The 22,327-nt window shown below is 33.3% G+C and overlaps 1 protein-coding gene across 1 annotated transcript in view; it reads left to right on the top strand.

Annotated features, from left to right (window-relative positions):
• The window catches only part of LOC118195289 (thyrostimulin alpha-2 subunit-like), a 43,683-nt gene extending 22,914 nt beyond the window's left edge, over positions 1–20,769 (top strand). The window contains exons 2-4 of the mRNA XM_035366576.2: positions 13,017–13,174; positions 15,853–16,028; positions 20,564–20,769. Coding sequence (XP_035222467.1) covers positions 13,063–13,174; positions 15,853–16,028; positions 20,564–20,656 — 381 coding nt within the window. The 5' untranslated portion in view covers positions 13,017–13,062 and the 3' untranslated portion in view covers positions 20,657–20,769. The remainder of the gene's footprint in view (positions 1–13,016; positions 13,175–15,852; positions 16,029–20,563) is intronic.
• The last annotated feature ends 1,558 nt before the right edge of the window (positions 20,770–22,327 follow it).

Genomic DNA, 22,327 nt, shown 5'->3' with positions numbered 1-22,327 from the left:
GAAGCTATCAAGGGTCTAAGTACGGCCGAGCGTAATAACAGCTTTGAGAGAGAGTGGCCCAAGAGGCGAACGCGCGCTAATCAGAAACTCTGATTCTCTCTAACTCAGCAAGTAGAACTTCGCGGTTAAATGCCGCTCTTCCTCATTATGTATTCAGACGTGATTCCAAAACTACGTTCTGGCCGGAAGTAGTGAGTTGAAGTTAAGAATTTGACAGGAAAGTAACTTAAAATTTAACTGTTAATAAAATTAACGTAATCCTTACAACTTACTTTGAGCTATCATGAGCTACCGCAACGGGGTCCTGCACAAATCTGCATCTCAACCGCAAAACTTCACGATAACCGATAGTTCAAGGGCAACTTCTTCACAGAAATGAAAGTTGAATGACATCAGTAGAGGATCATTATGTAACAACCATGTGTGCATATTAATAAAAAAAATCAAACTTCCCGCTGAGCCTGTACTTATATCTGTATTTAAATTTTTAATCAAAATTATCAGTCACTGGGCTGTTGGCAGTTCCCTGCTGGGTACTCAATGATGCTGGGTACCCTTCTTCCGAAACAGCGCCCTCAAAATCGGTGGAGTTCTATTCAAAATCTATTCCAAACTAAGGGTGTTATTCTTTTCTTTTCTTTTTTTCCTTGCCTAATTTTAAATTTTACATTGACTTTTTTCTTACAATTAGAAATTTAGAAGTTAAATTCTCTCTTTAAACGTCTTTTCTTTTCAGTTGTTTTTTTCTTGTCAATATTCATATTTCATCTCTAAAATACCACCACTGGAAACAGTAGAATTATATTCTTTGGGAGAGGCTACGCTTTTTTAATACATCAAGAGTTATCAGATTAGTCTGCCAAAAATTGAGGATTTAGCAATCTTTTTTACAGTCAGATTTTATGACGTATTAATGTGGCTGGCGCCTTTACCAAGATATATTCTTTATCTGGAATATGGATGCAATATATTAAATGGGTTCTGGATAGTACAAACTCTAACATTAATGTGAATATATAAATATATTTATCAATCACGGATTTTTTTTCAAAGTAGTTTCGGGCTCTGCTGTAGATTTGTTGAATTTAGACTGTGCCCGTTAAAGCGTAAAGAGAAAATTCTGTTAAGGATTTGTTAAAGAAAATTTCAGGACCGGAAAGCGAAGTCAGTAAATGTTTAAAGAAAAGATAAGGTGACATTACTAATATAAGTAAACAATATGGTAAGGGAAATAAAGCAAACGAGTCTAGTCATAAAAATCTCGTAAACTAAATTTACCAAATGTCTTCAATTTCCAAGAAACATTATCGGAAAGAAAATACTGCTTTTCTTTTCTTTTGGGGAATCAAAGATAGCTTACTTTATTTTGCGCACCTATAAAATTCAGAGAAGCTCAGACTCGTCATGTTCAATTGACGCTGAAACCACTCTTTGAAATTAGGTAGGAAATTGGAACTGAAAGTATTAAACTACGAACTTAAGTACGTAATGCATATTGTGTAAATGTTCAAAGGAAATTTTAAATAATAAAAGGGGACCCCATTTGTTTGGGTAAGATATCAAGTTTTATAAATGAAATTGCAGCATTTAAATTTTCTTTACGTCTTGTAACCTGATGCAATATTCTTATTCATGTCAATAAAGTTAAAGAAGTTATTTAAAAGGAAGGCAGGTAATTAGACACTATGAATGAAACATTATGTACTACTGGCCAATCCAAGTAAATGGATTTGAAAAATATCGCAAAAAAAGCAAATGAATTGGTTACTTTTTAGGGAGTGTTTTTTAATTCACTGACACCAAATGTAGAATTTTATGCAGCAGTTTTCATTTGAAGCTGGAAAGAGAGCAATTTAGGGGAAGAGTTTTATTACGCTTGTATTCTATTTGGCAAAGTAAAATTACGTAGTTGATTTCTTTAATACAGTGTTATGCTGAGATACGAGTTTAATTCACTCTATGACCGAGATCATAAGCTAAACTTCTCGTATGTGAAATCAGTTTTCCCCTTTGAAATTGATTGGAATGTGATTAATTCGTACAAGCCCCCCAAAAAACACCAATCCAGTGTTTTTGTTAAATGTTTTCGACATAAGAAAAATATGTTTAAAATGGGCAGCTATTGCATATAACCAAAATAAACAATTTGATTTTTTAATAGAATTTAATAAAAGATAATTTAAGAAAATAAACAGATACATGCATATTATAAGGATTATATAATACATACATATTAAATTTTTCTTTCTCGTTTTTGTTTATCTTTTTTTTTCTTAGCTCTTTCCTTTTTTGCCACGCTTTCGTCACTTTCATCCGAAGAATGTTTCCATAGAAACCTGACCAAAGAGCTTTGTTTCTTTCTTCCTTTTAGAAAGTTTCTGAAATGAGTTAGGTAAGTACCATTAAATAGAGTAGCCGCACGACCATTAGTAACCTTCTCAGGATGTTTCTTTTCAACAAAGTCCCAAACTTTTTGCCACATTGCCAGCACATCCTTTATCTCACTTGAAGAGATAGCCTCCTCCACTTATGGCTCATCTGTAGTCTTCTGCAGAAATTCCATTTGTTGCTGCGTCTGTAGTTCCATCAACTCTTCCATTGTCAGTTCTTCGTATTGTTCGGTGGCAAGCTCTTTGATTTCTTCCTCATCCCCGTTCAGGACCATGGACTTTCCAAGATACACAACATCCACCATCACTTCCTATTCAGTTCTAAATTCTTCAAAGTTCCTATCAGTCCCAACGTCAAGTCACAGCTTTGTCCATGCATAGGTCAAGGCCATTTTGTAACACTCTTCCAGGTCATATCAATAATTTTGAGGCATATGGAAATGTTATAGTGGTCCTTCCAGAACTCTCGGAGAGTGAGTTTTGTATTCTCCGTTATCTCAAAATAGTGTTGAAACATATGTTTCAGAGTCGCGAAGCTTTGAAATACTTTTAACGCTCTTATCTGGAATTATAGCCTTTATTGAGTTCTGCTTCGGAATAACATATTTCATAGACGTTTTACGATTGTACTGAATGTCAAGTCTTTCACTCTTATGCCTTGCTCATTTTTGACTATAATCTCAGGCTTTAATTCGATAGATATCACATTTTTTCACCCCTGTTCTTTACACTCATCTTCTTGGACTTATGGTTATATGACAAGTAAATTAGCTAAATAACTGTCTGTGCCAATAAAAGACACAAAATTGAAGCAACATGATAGAAATACTTTTGCGGCGAGGTAAATTTAAATGGCGGGTGAGTCTGAGCGGTGGGGACGTGAAAGCCACTTTACGCGCGCAACACTGTGCGAGTTTTGTGTGCTACCAGTGCTGTGATGCTACCGACGCTAAGTCGTGTCTCAGCTTTTGACTCGTAACTCAGGCCAAAACCTGGACCTACTGACTGCTCGTATCTCAAAAAATTCCTTTGGTGGGCACCCGTATCTCAAGGTACCATTGTACTATAATTGACAAAATCTCTACCAACAATTTGTGGGGAAGTGGGGGAACTGTAAAACCTCGACCCATTTAAAAAAAAAAATGAAAAACGTTCATTTTTTCCCATAAGCTCGTAATTCTGGCAGGAAAAGTTTAATGGATAATCAGTAGCTTAAAGTTTTATTGTGGGGCTTTGAAATCTTCGAGTAACATCCTTCCTTATCGCATGCCTTCGTGGTCTGATGGGAAAGTACGTCCGACTAGCAGTCGGAAGATCCGGAGTTCGAATCCGAGCAAGATTTGTAGAGTCATTAGGTAATTTTTAAAGCAGGAGTGATGAAAAATGAGCAAAGCCCTCGCAAGGAATCGAATCACGAACCTCTGGAATACACCTCCAGCATGTCTACGAATGCATGTTAAGAAGGCGGGAGAAATACCTTATGGGTTCAAATACCTACGCACTTTTTCACGTCTTCTACTGTGATAAAATTCTTAGTAACTCTAGAAGTGACTCCCGAACTATAGTTCGTCACTACTATAAATCGCCCAGTAAAAGAGGAAGTAAGTTACTTTTTCTTCCCGGTGTAATTGCAAAGCATGTCCGTATAGCAATCAGAAGGTCTGCAGCTCGAATCCTTGCGAGGGGATTGCACATTACTAATATTTTCTGCTTCAAAAAAAACTAAAAACATGTTTACAACACAACAAGCGATGTTTTTCTATTTCTATTTAATTTTAAGCTCAGTACACATATGTGTAAAAGTTTTTCTGATGTAAGATTATATTAAAATTTGAAAGATATACAGTAATTAAGGATGAAAATGGTAAAGTATTCCGAGTAAAGTATTCCATTTAAGTATTTTGAGTTCTACTACTATCACTTGTACTACTAAACCAAATATTCATCCATAGTCGGTGATGGGCCCACCAGCGGCCGAGCGGTAATGTCGCTGAACACTGGTAGTTCGGTCCGAGGTTCGAATCCCGCGAACGGGCTGGCTGCATGGGTGTTTTCGTGGTTTTCCCCATGTGTAACGTGTATACGAGCCAGTTTCCCTTAGAAAGTCCTCCACGAAAGGCATCCCTCCCCTTAGGCAGATAGCCCTAGTGTGCTTTGCCATAATTAATTAAATACACCATCCATTGTCGGTGAAATTGGAAGCACATTGTGGTCTTTAAATTATTGCTTTCATTTTAATATCATTTCCAGTTGCTGTATAGCATTTAAATACTGCAGTTACTATTAAGATTTTTGTATTTCCTAGTATGATTTTATATTATTAAATGTCTGTTAAAAATAAATTCATTTATCTAGATATTCTACTCATACTGCTAGTCTCATTTAAACGATAAAAAATTGAACTATTCCTTAAAATATTTGCCAAAATAAATAAGTCTCTATAACTGCGCAGCGGAATATTCATTTGAAGTAACAATACGCGTATGAAAGGATATTATAAATTCAGAGACGTCTAATGCTTTGCAACCTCCAATATGCCTTCCTACAAAAGAATCGATTAGCCTATAATCTCGTCACTATGATATAATAAAAACAAGTTTTAAGCTCTTTCGTAATTGCCTTAATTTGTGAATCTCCTATCTAAAATATTCAAATGAGCATTTTGGCTTGTACATGATAAAAATCTGTTTTAAATGATTTTAGAAACCACTACCAGGTTTGTATTGTAATATCACATACTTACTTTATTATGTAGCATAAACAAATTATCGGTAAGATGAATGCAGTATTATTCCAATCAAAACCTAATACTAAATTTCAAATTATTAATTCTTAACAACTGTTACAGCTGTAAGGGTTACTGGCCTTTACTCTAAAACAGTGACTGCTTACTGGTTGGTTGGTTCATTGACTGCTACCAGACATAAGAGGGCTATCTAATAACCAGTGAAAATTCTTATTGGTATTTGCATTTACATTTTAGTAAGATACAAATTCAAACATAAATTACTATTCAGTATTCATCACTATTCCCAAATTCAAACTAAACGGAAATTTAAATAATAACGTAAGTGCGTTTTCAGAGGGTAACCAAAATAAGTTAAGGACTTCCTGTCTTCAGTTTAACTTACTGATTCAGTTTAACTTACTGATTCTAAGTTAAACTTCTGACCAGTAGATGACTTGGATTTCACATATCCCAAGATTTTATTTAATTCAAGCAATCGCATTACCTGGATTTCAGTTTACCGGTGTAACCAACTCAGTAAGTAATGCGGATACTATTAATTATTCTTTCTAACTATTCTGCGAATCTGTTTCTTAAATGCTCTATACTAATTTTTATATTGTGATCGAAGTTTAAATCAAGAAGAAAAATAAAAGAGAAGTGATAAAACTTGTAACACATGTTGTGAGCTCCAATTAACTTTTGTTTTCCTGCTAATGCAGTATCACTAATGTGTTACGTGTGTTTTGAAAGTTGAATTATCCCCGCCAGAATATATACTCATCAAACCTACAGAATTAAAACACTTTAAGTTTATTATACTGAAAACATTAAGACTGGCAAGTCCATTACAGAATTTCAAACGCGCACACACCAAAACAAGCTGTAACCTTGTAGAGACATCAGGTTATTTGGAAGCAGGAGAGATTAAAAAGGAGCAATGCCCTCGCGGGGACTCGAACTACGGACCTCTCGAATACACGTCGAGCGTGCTGACCATTACACCACGAAAGCATGCTAAGAAGGCGGGAGAAATACCTTATACACTTCCCCTTTTAAAGGGCGACTGGGAATTAGGGGACCCAATCGCCAAATCCTGGTGGTGGAGAATCATCATCCGCCACCTTTTTTAGTTCGGGCACTACTGTAGAGACATTAGGATTTTTTGGAAGCAGGAGATTTGGAAAATGAGCAATGCTCTCGCTGTGACTCAAACCTCTCGAATTTGCATCGAGCGGGCTGACCACTACACCACGAAGACATGCTAAGAAGGCGGGAGAAATACCTTATAACCTCGGTACAAAATATTCCTTGTAAGTCTATCATTAGGGTCCCCAACAATCGCATTCGATCAATCGGCAGAGCAGAGGAACACAGTTGAAACTCGCACATACTTTTAGAATAATTTCCGATGTCAGGAGACTGAAGAAATCTGTAATGCTTTCCTCGGAATTTGAACTCTCAAATACGCTTCGAACACACTTCCAGTTACACCCCGAAGGCATGCGGAAAGGAGAAATAAAATACCTTATAATATTTATAACTGAAGCATCTTTTTATATATTTGTATTTTTGTTATTAAAGCATTATAGAAATGTTTCCTTTTTACTATATTTCACTATAAATTTCAAATTATTTCTTCGAGCAACAGAAATTTCTGAAGATAGTTATTCCTGTAATAAACGTATTCAAAAGTTAATAAAAGTTGCAAACAACATTTTTACTTCATCGTGTCAAGTATTCTAATGAAAAATGAATGAAATTTAACATGAACCAAATGATAACATATAACAAAATAAAAGTTGATTTCCCATAATAGAAAATTTTTGTTAGAAATAAAAAGTGATTCATTAACATTAAATAGTATGTGAAAAGCAAGGCTATTAAACTAATTGCGTAGAAACTCTGCACATATGATGAATATCAAGTAGTATATCATATGTAGTTAAAAGAATGCTTAATTAATATATAAAGAATTAAAAATGTTCTTCGCGTATGTCCTTGCGATATAATGGCCAACGCATACAGCTGGTAAATTGAAAAACCTGAGATTCGATTCCTGGGGAAGATATTGTTCTCTTTTCAGGATTCGAAGTCATAAAATAACAATACACTGCAGTAGCACCCGAAATAAAATATAGTATATGAAAGCCTGACACCTCCTCTGATTTGTATAACAGAGTTGCGCTTCATTATTCCACTTGTCACAATTCAAGGGAACGTTATCAATTAAAGGTATTACTTTCATATTCTTTAGGATATATTAATTAGCATATCAGCCTATCTAATTCGATGCCTAGCTAATTTCTTGTCTTTTCTAATTCGATAGTTTCGGGTTTTGACTCCCGACAATAACCCGTTTGAATTTTCACTCTGCCATGCGTCCATACACTCGCTCAAAATGGACTAAATACTCTACAAACAGACGTAATCGTTTTTGACGCTATAAATAATAATGTCTACTCATCTAAAATATTCCGATGTTGAATGAAAATCTACAGAAATATAATGACTCTATAAATTCGCCACGGTATTCACTGATTATCCTCTTACACAGCAGAAGTTGCTTTATTTTTGGGGGGAATGGACACTTTTGTGTTAGAAAAGTGCTAACACGCGTTAAGACACCTCTTATGTGAAGAAAAATATTTTGTCAACGAATTATCGTGAGGTGTGAGAATCATCTCGCGGCAGTTAGCAGGTGCATTAAAGGACCATGAATTAGTAACAAAGGATCATATGGAGAGATTAGTCAGCAATCTGTTTGACATCAGTCTACTATTTGATAGCGATACTCATAAGACGCCCACAACAGTGAGAGATTTAAATACCCTGCTGTCTAAGACTAAAGCACCTTCGTATCGTTAAAATCTGAGATCATACCTTAGTTCATGAAGTGGAAACACTACATATCTTTGAAACATAAATAAATTCTGGGGGATATATCCACGCGCTAAAGCGGAAAGCACTTCCTTCGTCTGTTGACACGTTCGGAAATAGCGATTTTATCTTTCCACCGGCAATGTGCCGAGCCATTGGGCACAAATAGTAAGCAGATAATTTGATTCTAAACCGGTGTAAGGAATTCAACAAATAATGTAGAGTTACTTGAGAAGACAATTCCTATTTAACCTTAATTAACACCTACATATTTAACACTAATCTGGATCTACTTAAAGCTTGAAGCTTATATGTAGGTGCCCGTGATTAAGAAAGACACGTGCACATCTTTGAAGATATCAATTATATGTCGTTAGTCTGGTATGAGTTATAGTTTCATTTTTACTGCTCACATTATAAGGTATTTCCTCCCTCTTTTCTGCATGCCTTCGTGGTGTAAGTGTAGCACACTCAGCACATATTCGAGAGATTTAGGTTCGAGTCCCGGTGAGGACATTACTCATTTTTCATGTCTCCTGCTTCAAAAATCTAATGACTCTACAACTTGTGCAGTTTGTTTTAAGGAACACCTTTACAATAATAATAATAATGACAATTAAAATTTTTTAGCAATCAGTCAATAGCTCTTAAGTGTTCTACGACTAATGCTGCATTTATTATGTAAGTCTTGAAAACAGATTGTTTGATTTTGAGATAAGTTAAAATGTCCTAACTCAAGAAATTCTCCTTTTATCAGAATGTTACAGAATTTTTATAAATTCACACATTTGAGATACAGACACGGTGATTTTCACAATGTTTCGAGCAATTTTACTAACGCTTTATTGAATTTAAAACTACACTGGTAGACAATAAGGACGGATCACAAACGGCTATATAGCGCGTGTAAAAGTGTGATTGGATGCTAAGTGAATAAAATAATGTCAGAATACCGGGACATAACAGAAAAGATAACCACCACATCCGGCGTTGTATAGATTAATGGACTGGGTTGCATTTGTAATTCTTCACAATCTACCATTGAAGGAAAAAAATAATACGGCCTCACGTAAAATCATCTATGTGCTGTCAGGAAGACATACTGAACATTGTAAGTTCATCAATTGACTCTTTTCTGTTAAATTTTACATCTGAACACTTCAAATCCTTTATTATCTTTTATCAGCTCTATATCAAATGACGAACAACTTACGCAATTCAAAATTTGCATACGCACAACACGTCTTATGCTACTTACTATGAACTTATGCTAGGCTCCACTTAGGCTAATTTCACATTTTCTTGCCTTCCATTTTGTGGTTGCTATGACTTCTACTGTCATCCGCTCTCAGCAACTGCCCATCAGTGTATTAATAATAATTAATTGCTTCAAGTGAAAGGTATGGGCTTACAGCGCGCTTTTAAATCAAAAGCTAGAACTGATTAATCTTCGGAAAAAGATCTATACATAAAGAAAGCATCAAGCTGTTAACCAATCTAAGAAACTGAAGGAAAAGTCTTGAAGGAATTTAAAAGTGTGATTCCGGTGAACATGCTGCCCACCAGCGTACGAGCGGTAAAGTCGCTGAACACTGGTAGTTCGGTCCGAGGTTCGAATCCCGCGAACGGGCTGGCTGCATGGGTGTTTTCGTGGTTTTCCCCATGTGTAACGTATATACGAGCTAGTTTCCCTTAGAAAGTCCTCCACGAAGGCATCCCTCCCCTTAGGCAGATAGCCCTCGTGTGCTTTGCCATAATTAAATACTCCTACACCGGTGAACATGCTAATGACATGAAACACTAAATAGGTTTAGTATTACTTTATTTATAGTTTACAAAGGGATAAGTGTAGCGTAATATTCATTCTGCATAGCTATTATACACACTGATTAATCCCAAAATATACATGACTCGTGTTAATTCAGTTTACGTTTGCGTGAATAGAACCGATAGTATCTTAAGACATATCTGTAACTATACTTTCATTCGAATTTTGAACAAACGCCTCTGTTCGTTTAGAAAATTATGGAAAAATTGCAAGGTAAATGTTTGATGAACCTAAAACTACCAGAAGAAGATAAACCTTAACGTAATTTTAAACCTCTACAACAAGTTTGAACAGCATGGATATTTCATTTGAGACATAACACAGAAATTAATTAATGAAAACAATGTTTTCGAAATGCATTACGATTATAATATCGGAAACAACGAATTACCTTAAGAACAAATAAAACTGAGTGAAACACTTATTTCTGCTCAGACAGGTCTGTCTGCGCATCCATCTGCCTTTGGATTCTCATCTTCGTAATTTTTGTAATGCGTCAGTACTTATACATATATTGTTTTCACTCCCCAATAAGCACAAATGTTTTGATGAAAGAAACGAAAAACATTTATGAGGGCAAAACTATTTTAATGGAAATTATGCTGGATGTACCACTGATTTTCATTTAACTCATTAATTGTTATGAGACACTTCTCGTAACTACTGCATATTTCTTGTTTCATTTCTGATGTTACAATCTGCTCCACGCCCATTTTATAGCTATTAATCAACTAACCACCCCTACGTTAGGAGATCGCCATGTTTATTCCTCTTTCTATCAGTTCACTGTGCCGTCAAATGCGAAATTAAAATTAGAATGGAAAAACTATGGAAGGAAAGGAACTTGTTTCAAAGAGCTAAAATAATCTGATTAATGTATTATTTCGGAACAACATTCATCTGATTTTCCGTTTCCTCTCTTCCCTGGAGAAAGTAACTAATCTATAAAAAGCTTGTTACATGGCTAATAGAAGTTCTATCAGATGTCAGATATGATTATTGAGCAAAGGTATCGCTATCTGGAGCTGAAGCTGCAGTCACTATTCTAGGAATTACAGGTACTTAATATTTAATAGGTTTCATTATCTCTGGGTGGGGCAATGATTGACGCTATTTATTTTACGGTATTTAAACCAATGTTAATGCATTTGGTTTTCCGCAAAGAAAACTCATCTTAATATTTCTCGTTTAAGCAAAATATGAAGTTTTGAGAATCAAAATAAAATGTACCTATCAGATATTAAAAAGTTTGAACTTTTCATATTCGTAATTCTAAGCTATTTCGTAAAGAAGAGCTTTCATTTCTACTCTGCCGTTTTTCAAATACAACATTTAGTCTCTATGCTTCAGTATTGTTTCCAATACAGTTGAAACTTAAAATTATAAACAAATGGAAGTGTAGATACTATTTTGTATTGAAAGCATTGTTATATGATATCTCGCTTTTTAAGCGAGTAAATTGAGCAACGCCAGATTTTTGTTAAATCTTGATATCTTTTCCAAAATCTGTAAGACTTTCTAGGATTATTTTTGTAAACGTGATTTTAATAGAGAAGTAATTTCAGTTTTTTTTTTGTGTTACTAAAATATTAATTTATATTTATATGTAATGAAAAATTTGATATAAAATCTAGTGTAATATATGCATGCTGGAGTATGCAAAGACGTAGTAATAAATTAAAGCTAAAATAATAAAAATATTTTTATTCAGTTCAGAGCTTATTATTTACCAAGTTAATGTCTAACTATTCACTATACGTTGAATGCATTTAATTGCAACGGCGCATTTCCTATTTCTATGAATTCAGTAATGTTACAGAGTGTCTTCCCGACCATAGATATAAAATGTACTTCTGACATCCTTAACCCGAAATTAGTGCTAATGTGGGTGGTAAAGTGATACCATATATTATTTTGTAAATGTAAACCCCATTGGTTAACAAAGATTTTTCAACAGAATGAATAAAATATTTTCATGCCTGTGCATTCTTGTTAGTTGATCTTAAAATATTCACTTGGATTTTTACTATCACTGTAGTGTTTGAGGGGCGTCACTCACTTGACAACTTGCAAATGCTTCTTATAAATGTGCGATTACTTTCGAGTGAAAATTGACATAAATGTTCTTATGTACATTTCAAATTTATTTCTGAGTTTTAAAACCGCTGTTGGTTTCCAATTAACGATAATTCTAAATCAAGTTACAGTTCTTACTAATATAAGAAAATTTCCAAATACACCATTTGCTCATGCTGCCAGTGGGAATTCTACGGAGGAAAGAGTATCAAATACATAGCTTGAATATATGTTGTTATTTAAAAATTATTATTATTATTATTATTATTATTCTCATCCGATTTAAACTGAGCTACATGTAATACTTCTTTTCTCTTGCCAAACTAAGGAAATCATTATACCCCCAAAACAATGTTATTTTGAAGCATTAAACTTCTCTCCTAGCTAGGATTCATGAAGGGTAAGACTTACCTAGCTAGAATGGATTGAGAGGAGTTTCAAATATGTCAGAAATAAATTTCCTAACTCAAAATGAAGGTGAAAGCAGGTAAGGTATTTTCATGGGGGTATAACTTAGAAAACTCTTTCTGTATCAGAAAACTTTCAGGTAAAAATGCTGCATATTAGTCTCATAAGAATATTTGCAAATATTTTGTGCTGAAGTGACAGTAGAGAACTACCGAAAGAAAATGGAAAATATTTTGAAGTCATGCATAGCCATATGATGCGATGAGTTTACAAAACCTTCATTTCTTTTCCTTCAAATTAACTGATATTTCTACCACAATGTGTTTTCCTTCTGCAGTTTCCAAGACGCGAGTGATTGCAAGGTAAGAGCTTTTACCACAAAATTTCTTATATCGAAATAGTGTAAAAAATTCAAGTCTCAACAAGTTTACTGACCCTCTGCTGAGCTTCAATGCAAGATATTCCTCAGGTCAAGTACAGCAAAAACCATATACTTCCATCTTTTAAATGATTTGCCCTTTTGATCCACATATATTCAAATAAGCTTAAACTCTATGTCACTAAAAACAATCTATGAATGTTAAGAAAATTTCGATTACATATTTGAATTTATCAAAAGAAATCCTATTAAATTTACAAATGTTGATTTTTTGGTCATGAAAGGAAAACCTTTCTTATTTTGTATTATTGAGATATTTCATTTCAGATAGCAAGTTTCTTAAAGTAGTAGACAATCAAAAATATATTCCTAAATGACTTCCTTAACAACTGGTTTGATGTTCTCCTTGTTCTTCGTAACAATTGTAACATCCTTGAACAAGTCATCAGCTAATATATGGGAACAAGATGGTTGCTTTAAAGTAGGTAAGTAAATGAATTTTAATTTAAATTGAGTAAATTAGATTTTTTTATGAAACAGATATCCATTTTATTTATTTACAGTGCTCGCAGAGGAATTCTTTCAGTAAACCAATAAACTTCCAACTACCCAGACTGTAATTATGAGGAACTCCAATTAGCTGGATCATTTATTGTACATTTAAGGCTTGTAGAGTCATTAGATTATATCGTTGTTAGAACGTGCAAATGTGCAATGCCTTTGACGGGGTTCAAACTCGGGACCTTCCTAATACGCGTCAAGTGTGCTTCCAGTTACATCCCAAAGGCACGCGGAAAGGAAGGAGCAAATACCTTATATACTCCGCCTTTTTAAATGGGGCCTGAGAATGAGGGTATTCAAATGACAAATCCTGTTATTGACAAATTATCGTCCACCACCTTTTCGTTCGGGCGCCACTGTAGAGTCATAAGATTATATCATTATATCATTATCATATATATATATATATATATATATATATTATATAATCATAATATATATATATATATTGGAACGTGAAAAATGTGCAATGCCCTCGCCGGGATTCGAATTCAGGATCTCCCGAATACGCGTCGAGCGTGATTCCATTTACACCACGAAATCATGCAGAGAGGAAGGAGAAAATACCTTACAGGCTAAGCAAAATTAAGCTTATTAATTCACATATGAGTTTTAAGTATGTTTCGTCGAGTTAATGATATCAGAAGATAATAACAGCGCAGGACATATTTTTGAAAAGTCATTAAATTAATTTATATGAATTTGTACGATATCTAGACTGCTTTAAAATGTTCGATAATTATATACTCTCTATACATAATAACTGAAAATCAATAACATTTGCTGAAAAGTTTACTGTTTATTCTTTCCTTTTAAATTCAATTTAAATAAAAATTAATTTCGTTGTTTTATTTTTTAAAATAAAAGCTGCCTTCTTGTTTAGTCAAATAAAAATAATTTCGTTGTTTTATTTTTTAAAATAAAAGCTGCCTTCTTGTTTAGTCAAATAAAAATAATTTCGTCGTTTAATTTTGTCGAAAGAAAGTGTGTAATATTTCGTTCGAAAATACGTTTATATTTCATTTAAGTAAATAAAAATATTTTATTGTTACCTAGTTTTTACTGAAATTTCGTCAAGTAAAAAAAAATTCCTTCAACTGCATTATATTAAATACATATTTGACCTACACAAAAAAGAAATATACAGTTACCTGATTTATCTGCTGGGACTGTGGTCCCACGTAGTCCGGATATTTGGAGTTCTGCTCTATATGAATCAATATTTGAAAGCTCATTTTATAACTTCTCAGGCAATGTATTGCGAATTACAGTTTTTTAATTTTAATTTTTACATAATTAAATCTCATTTCTATTTCCATTTTTATTTTGATTGTTTATTTACTTAAATGTATCGGCGTGAAAACAATGAAACTTTTTATTTTTTACATACCAGTTTTATGGATTTCTGTGAATGAAGGCGTTTATACCTTATATAAAACAAATAAAATAAATTTTGTTATAGAAAGAAGGCAAAATCTTATTATATTCCGTATGTTGGGGTTTTACATAAACGCTTAGAATTTAACAGGACGACAGTACATGAGATTTGAAGCCTTGTCTATGAAAAGTTTCTGATAATCAAAATCCGAAAGTTTCTGATAATCCATTAACCGAAACCTCATAACAAAATTCATTAGCTGTCATATAATTAAGCTTTTGCTTCAGTTAAAAGTTAAAACTTCAGCAGTTGTAATAACTTCATTTCTGTATAATCTCAGTCCTTGGTAGGAGCTTTGAACTAAAAGCATTTAGGAAAGATTTCGCAAAGATCTTAGAATGGGTCTAACCTTTAAACCGTTAAAGTCTAACCGTTAAACTTTAACGTATAAATCATACTATTAAAATAAATTTCACAAATTTATAAAACTGGAATTTAGTAAAATATAATTACGTTTTCATAATATTATTTGGTACAATAAACGTATGCATGTATTGTGTATGTATTATGCCAGAGCGACTACCTAAGAACTGTCAGTATCGATTCTGAATTTCATGCTGCTGCAATTTGTAACATTAAAAAAAATATCATTATAATCAACTAATGTCAGTTGAATTAGGTTTACAATTTTCAATAATGGGATATCGTCTACTGTTTTTTAATGAATTTATTTTCTTCTCAAAAGCTATGAATTTGTGTTATTTTAAAGCAATGCCTTTTACAGATTAGACGTTCAAGCAGAGTACCTCTTTAAGCAATGTCGTATATAATTTAAGAATTTCTCACCTTTTTAAGCAATGTCTTAAACTGCATAAAAATAGCAATGCCGTAAGTTGTAGGTGAAACCATGCGTTTAGCTAAGATTTCATGCATTTCTTCCTTCATCTTTCCTAGTTCCCGTTCCTACTCTATTTTCGAAAGAATGTGTCATAATGATTTTGAGCATAAATTCTTTTCTCTGTTAAAAAAAGAAATATTTCTACCATAAATTTACTTATATTAGAAACATCACTGCATTAAATGTGATGTACATAGACATTTTAGCATTACTGTAGCTTCTGTGACTTGATACAATGCTAATACATAAAAATTCTAAACAACCAGCTTGTAATTCTGATTCTGCATCCTAAAATTAAGTTGCGACATGATTCTTTTCCTCCCTAGGTCACACGAGGACCATTAGAATTCCTGGATGTGTAGAATTCGATATAACGACAAACGCTTGTAGAGGTTTCTGCGTCTCTTATTCGGTGCCTTCTACCGAAGATTCCCTGCGCATCAATCCAAAACAAACGATTACATCCTATGGCCAGTGTTGTAACATAATGGAGACTGAAGATGTAAGTAAACTGTATTCTAAGAACAATTGGTTATGAAAAGCACTAATACTTGCCTATAGTGTAAAAATGTGATAATTTTTTAATTAACACAATCATATTATTTGTGTTATTAATAATAATCCTGATGATACCCTTAGTCAGATCAGGTCTATAGATTTATAGTGACCAAGATCAGTGAGTAGCGCTTCTTGTTGGCCAAGGCCTTCATAGGCGGAAAATGTGAGTTTCACCAGCTTTCGCTTTCATTCTGATGGCCGACACTTGGAAGGACAGATCCAAATCCAGCCCTTGTTTGGCCGTGTATTTGTTGTTTTGATATTCAATAAATATGGCTCTAGATGGGGGTGGGCACGGTGCTAAACCGATTAACCTAATGGTAAAGGGACAGTGCCCGTGCCCCCCGTCACCTATCACCTACCTACCTATCCCTTTTTTCTTCATGAGAACCTTCTCAAGGAAGCAGTCAGTTGAACGACATTTTGTGTGCTGTAATGCTGCAAAGACGTTGCACAATTTAAAAACAGAAATGCAGTCTTTGAGACTCGGATCCGCCCAACCGCCATGGCTAACCAATATAACGATCAGGGTAGCTCTGTGTATATCTGCGGTTATAAAGACTACAGTTGGAGACACTTCATGAATACTTTTAGCTTTCTTTGTTGAGTCCTTTTGGATTTTAAGCCCAGTCCCATTTCTTATGACAGAAATAAGAAACTTTTCAAGTATGAAAAGTTTCTTATGACAGAAATTCAAACTAGAAGTAAATATTTTAACAGCAAATTAAATGTAAGGGTAACCATTTTAATGTAAGAAATAGAACTGGACAGAAACAAAATCGTAGATTGGTATAAATTTTACACAAAACTCTATCGATTTTGAAAACCATTGACATACGTTCATCTCCTTCAAGCCACTAAAAGGGACAGAAGTTTGCACGCTAATGAAGTAGTGAAACTCGGGCTCTTACCACTCGATTCCAGAGGATCATTCAAATTCTAAATTCTCCAAAATCAAAAAGACTGATAAATCATTGCATATACTTCCAGTTTAGTTTAAAATGACATTAATTCCCCTTATTGCTAATTTTTAACATAGAATTTAGGCTTTTTCCCAAAATTCGCTAAAGAACGGCATTTATAAGATTTTTAATTTAATGAATTCATCATACACTTTATCCAAATGCTTGAGTATTAGATCTTTCTTCATTATTTTCTAGTAATATCTACGCTAAAAAGGTAAGTGAATTTGTTAATCTGTTCACCTTCTTCCCAGGCCAAATCTCGTCATTTTGTTTTCTTTATTCTTACACTATCGTGCTCAGTTATTTTAAACTTGTTGTTAATAAAGCTTTTATGTTAAGAGTCGCTGATAATACTTTTAAAGATATCTCTCCTTATCATCCTAAAGAATTATGTATCATCAGCAGCCACAAAAATTTTTTATCTTATTATCCCCTTCAGTTAATTATGAAATTGCTCTTATTTTCTTCAATTTCTCTTTCCTCCTCAACTATAAAATTCGTTGTGCGATCTTAAAACTGCCGATTTCACATCTTAAAACTCCCAAATTCAACTCCCAGTTTTAATTCCTGTGGAACAGATGTCATTCTGTTTAAAATTTAAAATACATCGGGCAAACAAGTGAGTAATGTAACGTAGTATACGAGTGTGCGGCATCCCTCCCGATCGATAAAAATCGGCCTCATGTTTAACGCAGCACATCCAACACAGATAAAAAGGTACTGTAAAAAAACATCAAATCAAAATTCTCAATATGCCTCTATTGCCATTTATAAATTTTACCAAATCTTTTGAAACTCTAAACTCTTTCCTGCAGCAACAAAATTATTTTATGTTGCTATCTTTTTCCCTAACATGTCGCAATAATACGCAGTCTTCGACGAAATGTCGTGCATTGCCTTCAGCACTACAATAATTACAAAGACTATTATTTTGCAAATTGAATTTTTTTCTGGTAAGCCCGAAAGCGCCCGTGCCCAATGAGTACGCTTCCAATTAGACCACGAAGGCATGCGGAAGGAAGCGAGAAAATACCTTATATACTCACCTTTTAAAGGACGATTGACGATTAAGGGATCTAGTCGCCAAATCCTGGGGGTGACGAATTATCATCCACTATCTTTTAGTTCAAGCGTCACTTGTAGAGTCGTTAGGTTTTAAGCTGGAGACGTGAAAAATGCGCAGACGTTCTTGCTGGGATTCGAGCCCTGGACCTCTCGAATACACGCCAAGTATGCTTCCAATTATAACACGAAGGCATGTGGAAAGGAAGGAGAAAAATATCTTACACAGTAACTATTTATAATACAGTCTTTTTTTACGATATTCCTGATAGGCAATTAAATTAGTATTTCAAAAGTATTCGAAAATTATATCTACGAATGTTCTAATACATTATAAGCTAACAAACAAGTCTTAGATATTGGTTCATAAAATGCAGATTTTTATATTATGTAATTGTAAATGATATTAAGATCTCATGTAAGTGAAGGATGATGAGTAAAAATGGGGATGAAATGATAAGACTGTTAAATGAAACCAAAATGCAAAACTTCGAATTATAGCTAAAATACAGAAAGCTTGCAAAGTATTATGATATACTCACATTCACATTCGAATTATTAGAGCAATACCCAAACATCTACAAACAAAAATATTTATAAATGGGTACACAAAAGTCATCTTCTAAAATCAACAACATATTTCTAAAAAAATTATTAATGAGACAAAACTTTCATAAAACTGAAAATATGAAATCTTTCGACATATATTTCTTTTTCCGATTCTATAGAAATCTGGTACATGGTTTTCATGAAATTAAAAAGAAAATAATACTAGTTTGTATTCTACGCAGAGAATTATTATTTCACAATGCTTAAAAATGGATAAAACTTAATGAATTGAAAACAAAAATAAAAACATATATGTAAATCAAAAAACATTTTTCATATTTCGTATTACGCTTTAGTTCTCAGAACTTTCTTTACAGTAACACGTTTCTTTTTCTAGCGGCAAAATATTACACATTGTAGTAAGCAAAGAGAAGAGAAATTGAATCCTAGTTCATTCCTATGTTTCTGCTTTTCTTATAATACTTCATTGGATTAAAAAGTAAAAAGCTCTTTGTCTATCACATTAAACTTTATCTACGATTCATCTACGATTCAGTGGATATGACCGCCAAAATTTAGCGGCTTGTGTCAGGTTCTAGTGCTGGCAAATAAGGGGGCTGGGTGTGTTTGCTCGGGCCTGTTCCCATGTGCAACGCGAGTGTAATCCAGTTTCTCTTAAAAAGGACTCTACGAAGACATACCTTCCTTTAATCAAATAATCCTAGTGTACTTTGCCATAATCAAAACTCTAATCCGTTCTAACATTACGAAGGTAAGAATGAACTAGGAACTCAAAATTAATTTTCAAGTTGATTAAAAATATAGGATCAGTATCGTAAAAAAAAGAACATAAATCAAGAATTTCGAAAACAGGTGATAAAAATTAAAGACCTTATAAACTCAACAAAAATAAATTCTGTAACCTATTAAAGGCCTTAAGAAGCAAAAACAAACTTTTTTCAAGCGTGTTTACCTCTCATCCGAAATACAAAAATGTCTAAGGAATGCAGGTTGAGATCAAGAGAAATTCTACATTCAGTTTTTTTTCAGCAAAATCTATAGGTATTTGCAAGAGTTATCACTGATAATGATGCATACTTGAATATAATGTTGCTCCAGAGCATTTAGAGTAGCTTTTCATTCCTCAATTCACGCCTCTCATTTAAAACCGCAAATAAATTGTTTGATAACACCAAAAAATGTTCCTTGAAAATAAGACGTTGTGAGGTATATTTTAATTTTATAACAGTTACTTTAAATTAATCGTAAGTATTTTCCTATCGATTCTTGTTTCAACTTACAACTCCCTATCATAATGAGTTTTAAGAATCGCGTTGAATGCAAATGAGCAAAAAGTTGTATTTAAGGAAGGTTCAACTTACTTCGAGAGAGAGAGAGAGGGCTAAGACTCCTGAGTAGCGCGTGTTTGCCTTCGGGCTAAATCTCTTTAGAAACTGTTACGCTCGGCTTATTTTGATTTCAAGCCGGAGTGGAGGCTTTGTTGTAAGCCCAAGTAAGGAGCCAACTGCTCATCTTATTTTCAGTGAAATAAAGGGTAGTTAACCCTTTTGAGTTTACGACCTCTGTTATTAGAACTCAGCGATATGTCGCTTAACAGTTCACTAGGTTAATCGACATTTACTTCAATAGAGTAAGAGCGAGGGACTCTATAACGTCATTTAAATATTTAAAAGCTGCTTATAAGGCACTAATGTATATAATGAGTAGGTACACTGTAATATAAAGCAAAAGACAACTTTAGGTTAGTGTAGATTTTATTACGCTGATCTAGATATTTTCTCTAAATTTTGCATTTAACATTGGTGTATATCTTTTATGTTTAAAGTTTTTTAAAATTATTTATGCTTATTTTGATATAAATCATGCTTTGTTTCATTTTCAGGTGAAGGTGAAAGTAATGTGCTTGGATGGACCCAAAGCTTTAACGTTTAAATCTGCTGTAAATTGCGCTTGTTATCACTGCAAGAAAGGCTGAAATTCGGATATGTTGCATCAGATATTTGAGTGTATGAAAATATTTCTTGATGATTTTTTTCTCATTACCTGACATAAATTCTCTCTAAAATTCTATACAAAATAAAAATGTACTTCTGATTTTAGTGTCTGTGTCTTTAAGTCAAATTATTTCTAAAATAAAACACTTTTAAATCTAAATAAGTTAACTCGTTAAATATTAACTGAACATTTCGGCTTGCTTTGATAAAATAAATCAAATTCTGAAACTTGTTTCTTCTTAATGTAATAAATCTGCGTTATCCGATTTAAAATCAAGTAAGAGATCTATTGACTTCCGAAAATTATTGATTCCGCATTTTACATAGTTACCAAGAGCGAACACTTCGCTTAAATAATTACCTAACTCTATTAAATGCCTCTAACTAGTATTAGTTCTTCTAGGTAACTGTACCCGAAGTCATATTAATCTAAACTAAGTAGAAATTCGTAGCTAACTACAATTAATTGTGGTGGCTTTCAAAATATATCATTGAAAATACTTAATATACTGATATTAATTATATTTAAGCTTATCACTTTGAAGGTCACTTACTCCAAATGCTTCTAAAATATATTTAATTATTACAATAAAATAAAACAAAACCGAGCAACTCCGCGGGTTTTAATTTTATTACAGTTATAATAAATTGCATTAAGTCCACAACAAAATTCGAGCCGTACCTTTCTACCTCAGTATGTATTACAAACAGTGTTAAACATAAAAGTGAATGGGAAAAATAATTTTTATAATAAAATATACTTTCACATGAAAATATATTTTTGCAGCTTCAAACATTATGTGTAGCTGCCAGATTTCGAAATCAGGTAAAAGCATTTCAAGCATACTAATGTCGTTAAAATTTGAAATTTTTACTCTAGTACGACTTTCGTTAAATTCTAAGCAAGGTTGTCGAAAATATCTCAAAGAAAGTCCATCTTTAAAGCACGTATTTCATTTTAGGTATACAACATGCACATCTATTGCATTTTAATTTCAAAATTATGAAATGAATAATTCAGTAATATATTCTTAAATGGTGTTATAGAAATATTTAAATACTAATGGTGCAGCAAACAAGAAGAAAGTAGATTGAATGAATATTGAAATTAAAGGTGAAAAAATACACGGTTTTGATTATAAATCGTTGTATTCATGAGCTTAATTCATGAGCTCATGATGATTTCAGATATTTGATTATAAATCCTTGAGCTCAATTGATAAGCTTTGATTATAGATTGATGAGCGCTGATAAGCTTTGATTATAAATCGTTGCATTCGTGAGCTCAATGGAACATAACAAGAGTAACAACAAGAATTTGATTTAATCTCTTTCACTTCATCGAACTATATAAGGACAATCCAACTTGTTGAATGAAGAGAGAAAAGCGACTGGGATGAGGTCAGACGAGGCAAGAAAGATATCAAGTAACCGGACACAGGGATCTAGTCAGTAAACATTTTCGGAGCAACATGCTGATATCATCAAGAAAGCACTGATAACAAAAAGCAAAGTTTTAAACTTAAATTAAAAATTTTAGTTAGGAAGTAGAATGTAATAAAAGTTGCTGACATGCGATGAACAAATTGTGTAATAAAATCACTTCTAATCTTACTGCATTATCAATATTATTTTTAAGCTCAGTAATTAAT

This window comes from Stegodyphus dumicola, chromosome X1 (assembly GCF_044657685.1).
Source record: "Stegodyphus dumicola isolate Sdum_Otavi_A_Nest chromosome X1, ASM4465768v1".
Taxonomy (NCBI): domain Eukaryota; kingdom Metazoa; phylum Arthropoda; class Arachnida; order Araneae; family Eresidae; genus Stegodyphus; species Stegodyphus dumicola.
Note: the sequence above shows the minus strand (reverse complement) of the source record. Positions and strands in the feature narration are given on the sequence as shown.